Below are 8689 nucleotides of genomic sequence, written 5' to 3'. Positions count from 1 at the left end.
TCTAGGCGAGTAATAAGTTATTTAAACTTGACTTGCTTACTTTTTGTGTGGATTTCAAAGGAGCTTTAATAGATCCAAATAAGCTTTAATAAATATGAGTTCAACTAACTTTATTTTATATAGAACATAGAAACTTATCGAGTCGAACTTAGAAAATTAACAAACTTGAAAATGTGTTGATATTTGATTTATTTACGTAACAAACTAATCATAATCGAGTTTTTAACAAATTGAATTTAAGCAATTTGATTGGTTTTAAAACTCTAAGAGGGAGGGGGAAACATTTTCCCACCATGTTACATTGCTAATCCATGGGCAACAGGGGAGCTTCAAAAGAAGCTATCCCATTAGACTCCTCGTATAGCTTGAAAATATTGTTTTTTACTTTTGGGTTAAAATAATTTTTAAAAATTCAAAAATTTCAAAAATGATTTCAAAAATAGTTTTGGGTACAAAATTCGCAGAATTTACCATAATATGCTCCACATAAAAAAGAAAGACGACTAATGAAGTAAACACTGCAACAAAATCTTATTCCATTATTTTTTCACAAATTTACAGAAGAAAAAGAATTAAAGAACACAAACAATGTGCATGTTATGTTAAAAACAAAATAAAATAAAAAATTAAAACAATTTATATTATAGCACAATCAATTACAAATCCTAAATGCCTCCTCCACCCCCACCACTTCTATATGAAAAATAAATAAATAAATAAACTTGGAAGCATATAACTCGTCTCTCCAACGTGACTTTCTAGCAAGGTACAAGAATTCTGGCCACTGAATTAAATCCGAGTTGCTAAATTTCGACATAATAAGACCAAAAACAACTCTGCTCAACTCAAAACTCCGAAATGAGTCTCCTTTAGGTGCATTTGAAACCATGGCAAATAGAAAGCCAGATTATCAGGGCCAGCACTAATAAGATTACGAGCACAATCAACTTTGTTTTCATATTTTGATACCACATTTTTCGCTTGATCTGGTCCGAGACTTTCTTGAATCCTTCAGCCTGAAAAATACCAAAGAATAGCTCTGTTCACCGTATGTTCCAAAAAAAAAAAAAAAAAAAAACAGAATTATTATTCTTTCAAAGTATATACGATCAAAGTACCGAATCACGCAGATCGTGAGCCTTGTCAGATAGATCGTTTAGGTTCTCCCCTCTTTCAATAACCTGAAAATTGTATATTAGCATTAAAAAAAAAAAACAAGATGAAACTTGTATTGTTCGAAAAGAAGCACAATTTATTGAAACACTTACTTACCAAAAAAGAAAGAAATAAAAAAGAATGACACACTTCAGGCAAAAGGGCAGATCAATATGTACAGATAATTAAGTGCTAGAATGAAATTGTAAGCCTTAATGCCACTGAATGAATGACTAATGTCACCTTTACACACATTCTTTCTTAATATGTGTAAGAAACAATTTAGTTTGGTGTGGTAAAACAACCTATATGCTCACAAGTCACGCGTCACAATAAACCTTTTAGTCTTAAAAAGGTAATTTCGTTGTAGCACATAATTAAGTTGCATTTCAAATCGGGGACAAAAAAATCAACTCTACAACCCTTATCGTGCCCTGACATTTCTAAGAATTCAAATCAAATCGGTGAGAATTTTTTATTAATGAATTTGGACTTAGGACAAACCAATCAACCGAGTAAAAAAGATTCTAGGACATAATTTAACAGAAAAAAAAAAAAATGACCAACATAACGCAAAAGAGGTGAGTGAAGGCGTACAGAGGCAGTGAAGGCATCTCTTGTTACCAATGCTTCAATATTTACAACTTTATATATATATATATATATATATATATATATATATATTAGTTTTTAAAAAAAAATGTAAGAAGGATATTTAACCACACAGTGGGGTGTCTCATTCAATAAATAAACAATTAAAACAAAAATATATGTAAGAAAAGAAAAGAGAAATAGAAAATATTGGTTGAAAGGATGTCGATGTACAAGATAGCCTGTCTGTCAACATTAATTCTATTAGAAATTTAAATAACACACTACATTTAAAAAAACAACAAAATATAAATAAATTACTTAACCCTTTTTGTTTTCCTTCTCAAAGAAACCTGACATACCTTGGCAATATTTTCCTGCATAATGTTTTTAAGTTGTGAAACTTGGTCTTGCACTTTGAACTGTTTGTTAATCTCTTCAGCATGGTCAATTATGTACTGCATGTGCTCTTTCATAAGTGGCCTGTACATTTGAAAGAATTGTCTCAATTCAAATTTTTTTTTTTATAGTGCAATCATACTAAAGGCATAGGAATATCACGGTGCCATTTGATAAAATTACAATTTATTGCTTTTTATATTTACAGAAAACATTAAACATGTTTATATTTATTTTTGGTAAAAACATGTTTAGTACACACTTGTTTTTAAAACTTGTTTTGAAAAAAAGTGAGAGAGGATGGGTTGTTGGTGGGAGGCGGTGGCCAAAAGTAGTTGTTGAAGGTTGGAGATGATGGCCAAAGGTGTTTTTCAGCACCAGAGGTGATGGTTGGAGGTGGTTGCTAGCAAAAGATGGTTGTAGTCAGCTAGAGGTGATTGGTGGCGGCAGGAGATGGTTGTCGGCTGCAAAAGGTGGTGACTAGAGATAGGGTAGCCAGAGATAGTCGCCGGAAGAGGTCAACGGTGATAGTGGCTGGAGATGGGGGTAGCCAATAGTGGTGGTGATAGGTAGTGGGTGGTGGCCGAAGGGGGTGGGACAGGGAGGAAGGAATGAAAAACTTTCAAAACAAGTGGGAAAAAAAAATTTGTTACAAAATTTACTGTTTACAATATTTTAGAAACGAAAATAGACACTAAATGACGCTTTTTAAAAAAAAAAAATTATAAATATAAACAGAAAATAATAAACATAAATGTTACCAAACCGACAACAACTTATGATCCTTGGCAACTTGTTTAAACATACCCAAACTCCTTGTTCAAACTTTTGGCATCAGCTGTATCTGCTTTACCACCACCATATCTTTTCTTGAAATCTGCCTTCAACCGTTCCAAAAATGCGACTGAAATCTGATTCCCAACAGATTCTTTGGCGACAATGCAATAAGCTGCAAAATTCCAACAAACAACCTTGTATAGTGAGTTGAACCAAAACACTTCAAAACTCTACTACTAAGGCCACCTATATTATGTTTAGTTCATTGGAATGAGCTTGAATCTTATGTTTAATTCACTAAAAAAAATTATAAAAATGAACATTTCATTCCAGTAAACGAAACATAGCATTGGATTTACAAATGAGAACTCTATTATTGTTTCTCAATTGACCATCAAAAGAATAAAAATCAAAACTCACACATTGTTGATCACATACTACAATTTTTCATATGTTTGGAAGTTGAAAATGATGCATGATATATAGCCTCATTTGGAATGCAATTAAAAATGTCTTTCTCAATATATACAACCAAGCTATCTTTCATCCATTGGTCACCCACCATTCAGTTGAAAAGTACACCTTAAGGTTTATTTAAAATACAAATTATCTTCTGTGATTTTGATAATTACATCTCGTCCTATCAAATTTCTAATTGCATAACAAATGACTCCTTTTACTAATAAATCATTAAGCTAATTAATAGTTTTTACTGCAATTACATATAGTTAAAACTAGGTTTTGTTATTCACCCAAAAAAAAAAACTAGGTTTTGCAACAAAATGGAGGATGATCCATAAATATATTTCAATTAACAATTCTAATAATTTTACTATTGTATAGGAGAATAATTATTTTTTAAAAAAAAATTTGTTAAATAAAAAATTCTAAAACAGGATATTTGTAATTTTCAAAATCACATGAAACAATTTATATTTTAAGTAAATCTCAAAACATGTATACGTAGCTCACCCTTTGTCCTAAATATATCATGTCCTAACCAAACATAACAAAAATAGAAATCCATCTCATAGCCTAAATATAATGTTCATGTTGAGTCACTTATACCCAATAATGTTGTGATTGGTGGAGAATGTGGGACCATGAATTCATATTGGATTATAGAAGATCACAAGGACATGGTGAATTATGATTGGCGTAGAGTATAGGCACATGGCACATGGCGCCCAAACTAATCAATAATTTTCCGTAGGTGTTTGTTTAAGCAGATTAGACTAGCATTCCTAGGACGGTCAATCTTGGAATTATTAATTCTTTTGATTGTATACCTTATCTAGGGTGTGGATTGACTTAGTATTAGAAGAAGAACTAATAAAATCTTATCACTTTTATAATTTAATTAATTTATTTAATTCTCCCATTAGATATCATGTCCGGATAAATTATTGATCCGAATTTTAAATTTTTTAATCAAACATTATATTATTTACTTTGTTAAATTATTATTCCAAAATTTCACGTCCACCCAAACAAATTCAACAACCTTATATCTAACAGGGACAGTCAAATATGGCTCCCATATTATTGTAATTTGTTTGTTTCCCAAGAAAATGAAGAGAAAATTGGGAATTACCGTAACCGTCCTCGGCGAGGAAATCGAAGTTGTGGCGTTCGTAGTTGTAGGTGAACTTTTTGTTGGAAGCCGGAAGTCTATCGAGACACCGAGTCGCGATTGCCGGAAAGTTCCCAGTCAACTCGGTGTACTCGGCCAGGACCACTGTTCCGCGAGCCACGAAGCTGTATACGAACGATTCCTGACCCATCTTCTGTAACTCACCCCTAGTCCGAGTTCCGAGTTTTAGAGAGAGAAATGAAAAACAACAACGATCGAAGAGAGAGAGAGAGAGAGAAGTATTTCGTGTGTTGGTCTAGACATTAGCATTTTTATAAGGCTCTGTTTGGAGGGTTTTATTACTTTGCCGCGAAGGAATGAACGTTTCAAGGCAAGACAAAGGCGTTGAAACGGCGACGTGTTCCTTGTACGCGCCAAATTCGGACTTGGTAAAATATACTTCTCGAATGTTTTGACCCTTGTTATTATATATGAGATATTATGTATGATTTAGATTAAAAAATATAGAAGTCTTTTACCCTTTTACAATTTTTTATTTAATAATGAACTAATTCAATTTTCACAAGGAACAACTATTGTTCTATAGAACTCTTTTATCATTGGAAAATGATTGAGAGTCCTAAAAAAGTTGCCCCTAATACCCCTAATTTCCAATTTTGGAAATTGTTTTTTTTTTTCTTTCTTTTTTCTTTTTTTTTTTCTTTCTTTTTACCCGAAATGGAATTTCGAGCCATTCGGGGCTCTCCATTTCGGGCCCTCAATCACCGCCCTTTATCATTTTACATTTTTTTATTCAAAATAGGACACATTCCATTTTCGCCTATTTTGAATAATTTTTTAATATTTTAATTAATTTATTTTACGTTTTAAATACGTCTTGATTAATTGCATCTATAAATACAAAAAGTTAATTAAAATATTACCAAAATATTAAAAATAAACAAAAAATTATCTAAAAATAAAAAATAAAACAAAAGAGCACTTGTCAACAAATAGTGTGTGGTTAAATTTTATTTTTAATTTAGGATAAAATGTTGTTAACAATTAAGTTTCTATTAAAAAGAGTATTTTTTTTATTTTTTTGTTAAATAAAAAATATAATTAATAATCACATTTTTATAAATAAATAAATAAATTTAATTACTATTATGTTTTAGAATCATATGGAGAATAATTTTTTTTTATTTTTTAGTTAAAATATAAGGTTAAAAAATTTAAAATGTTTGAAAGGTATTTTTTAATAAAAAATACAAAAAAAAATGAAAGGAATCCTCAAATTTTTTTTTTTATATTGATTTTTTAAAAGCCTTAGAATAAATAGAAATTAAAATTTGCTTAAAAGGTTTAAAGAATTTAGAGAGAGACTCACATATTCAGGGATAGGGTACGATTCTCTTCACTATCATTAGGGATGACAATTTGAACCCAACCCGACGGGGACCTGACCTCCAGACTTCAATTAGAACGATTTTTTCTAGAAAAATACCCCTAACGGGCCGAGGATGGTATTCGAAAATAAATTTCCGATAATTTTTAGACGGGGGACGGTAATATGTTCCCCAACTCCATCCCCGACCCGTCCCGTTCCCATCCCTGTTTCTCTCAAACTAAAAGTACTATTATACCCGTACATCCATTTATATATATACCCTTCTCTCTCTCTCTCTCTCTCTCTCTCTCTCTCACATCCTTTTATTCTCTCTCACTCTCTCTCTTCTCTAAACAGTGACGCAATCACCATCGCATCCTCCTCTGCGCCACCGCTACTGCCGCAATGCCAAAGTCGTCAAACCTCCATACTCCAACGTCAGTTCCCTCCGCCACGACAGATCTGAGCAGACGTGGACAGAAGTTATAGATGTTGCCAACGTCAATTCACTTTCTTTCACACCTCACGTCATCCTCCTCCGTCGTCCATCGCCGCCAACACACGGCATAATCTCTTTAGTCAGATCTCTCTCTCTTTCTCTCTCTCTCTCTCTCTCTCTCTCTCTGTGACACACTCAGATACACAAATCTCAGATCTGTTTGATGACACACAGAGATCTCAGATCTGTGTTGATGATACACACTCAGATCTCATGTATATGTGTATGTATACATGTATGTATGTGTGTCTCTATCTGCCTCATTTTTTTTTTTTTGGATAGTTAATCTGTTGTGTATGTGTATGTTTATGTGTAGTTATAGTTATTTTGGTTGTTGATGTTGATTTTGATGATGTTGTTGTTGATGTTGATGAAATGAAACAAATCGGGAATATGATGTTGTTATTGATGATTTTGTTGTTTTTGTACGGGGATTTTTTGAGGTCGGGAAAACCCGATTCTCGTTAGGGAGCAGGGGCAGGGGCAGAGGGTGATGGATTCCCCGACAAAGATTGGGGAGAGGGGTAGGGGCGAGGGCGGGAATGGGAAAAGAGAAGGGAAATTTTATACCTTCAGGAATCGCGGACGGGGAGTGTAATCCCTGGCCCTGACCCCAGCCTCGGCCCATTGCCATTCCTAGCTACCATTCCAGTATGCTCACATCCTCACTCTCAATTATGCTCAGGGGTGTTTTGGAAAAATGTTTAGCTTTTAACCAAGTTTTTTGGCATTTTTAGAAAGTGATTTGAGAAGTTAGTAGAAAACTGTTTTTTTACTTTTCGAGTTAATATTTGTTTATGATATCACATCACAATAAAATGACCAAAATATCCCATCTAACTTAGGAAATTTACATTTTGTCATAGCCCTCAAGATGTAAACATGAAGGGTAGTTACGTAATTTCACACCCTGCATTTTGCACACTTCCCAAATGGTTTTTGTTGCTTTTGTAGCTGCCATGACGTTTTTGTGAAGTTGCAAAACGCAGCTTTTTACTATGATTCCCAAATGGCCACGCGAAATCTCTCTCTCTCTCTCTCTATAGTTATCTATCTATCTATATATATATAAAAACTGCTTAACTGCTTGAAATCCGTCTCTCTCTCTAGTTATCTATATATATATATATATATAAAAGAACCGCTTAACTGCTTGAAATTCATCTTTTCATTTTAATTTTATCCTTTTATTTTGAATAATTTATTATTGGTGATCTATATGTTGAGTGAAAGTTTTCTTGTAATTACGCAAACATGTTGATCAATTATGAAACAGGTTTTTTTCGTAATTACGCAAACATTCTTGGTCAATAATGAAATAGATTTTTTTTGTAATTACAAAAATATTCTTGGTCAATTATGAAATATAAATATTTTATTTTTTAACAAATTATAAATACACCCATAAAATTTGTTTAAAATATGAATCCGTCCTATAATACTAGAAATTGCAACTATCGTTTGTTATAAATTTTAATTTAACACAATACTCAGGGGAAAAAAAAAAAACTATTATCCTATGTAATAATAATTATCAAAATTGTTTATTGAAAAATATTTTTCATATCATTAAAAACTATTAGTTGATTTAATGATTTATTTATTAACAAAATGGTTAATTGAAAAATATTTTTCATACCATTAAAAATTTTTAATTTATTTAATTATTTACTTATTAATAAAATTGATCATTTATAATGCGAGTATGATTTATGTATTAATTAAATTAATCATTTGTATATATATATATATATACGTATTTTATTCTGCTCTTTATTAGTTCAGTAAATTATCTTAATATGTTTTTTAGATGAGAGAATTATCTTAGTATTTGATTTATATTTATCTGTTGAGAAAGTTATACACCATAATTTATTTATTTTTTATAAATTCGAAAGAAATGTTAAAGACTCATAAATTTATCCAAAATAATATGCAAAAAATGATATAAATCACACCACATAATTCTATCATATATCTAATAATTTGTTTTATTCAATTTCATAGAATAATATTTTAATATTTAAAAATTATCAAAATACAAAATTTAAATATACTGTAATAATAACTAGTGCTTTGCCCTAGCCTTTGGAAACAAATATATATATATATATGTGTGCGCGCAATGTATCTATAGACGAAACGAATATGTATTCATAATTGTTCTTTCATCCGTAATTAATCTTTGCAATTCAGTTGTTCAATATATTCATATCTTTGTCCTATATATTATTCTAAGGTTTGGGCGATTTCTTGCCCCCACAGCAAAAAGCTATGGACCAAGAAAAACAGCTCAGAAATTTTT

The 8689-nt window shown here is 31.4% G+C and overlaps 1 protein-coding gene across 1 annotated transcript; it reads right to left on the bottom strand.

Moving 5' to 3' along the window:
• Positions 1–507: 507 nt before the first annotated feature.
• LOC114266334 (vesicle-associated membrane protein 724) lies at positions 508–5054 on the bottom strand. Its single transcript, XM_028207214.2, has 5 exons — positions 4517–5054; positions 2953–3094; positions 2109–2229; positions 1119–1181; positions 508–1016 (listed from the first exon to the last, which is right to left on the bottom strand). The coding sequence occupies exons 1-5, from the start codon at positions 4704–4706 to the stop codon at positions 870–872; spliced, it is 663 nt and encodes a 220-aa protein (XP_028063015.2). The 5' UTR covers positions 4707–5054; the 3' UTR covers positions 508–869.
• Positions 5055–8689: the final 3635 nt, after the last annotated feature.

Source organism: Camellia sinensis, chromosome 7 (genome assembly GCF_055761805.1).
Source record: "Camellia sinensis isolate YWXY chromosome 7, ASM5576180v1, whole genome shotgun sequence".
NCBI lineage: Eukaryota > Viridiplantae > Streptophyta > Magnoliopsida > Ericales > Theaceae > Camellia > Camellia sinensis.
Note: the sequence above shows the minus strand (reverse complement) of the source record. Positions and strands in the feature narration are given on the sequence as shown.

Bases quoted from the DNA above. Each gene is read 5' to 3' on its own strand.
- LOC114266334 (XM_028207214.2), bottom strand. From the start codon at position 4,706: ATGGGTCAGGAATCGTTCGTATACAGCTTCGTGGCTCGCGGAACAGTG. The intron at 3,095-4,516 runs GTAATTCCCAAT...GGAATTTTGCAG, and splicing joins CCTCGCCGAGGACGGTTACG to CTTATTGCATTGTCGCCAAA. The intron at 2,230-2,952 runs GTATGTTTAAAC...TCAAATGTACAG, and splicing joins AGTTTGAACAAGGAGTTTGG to GCCACTTATGAAAGAGCACA.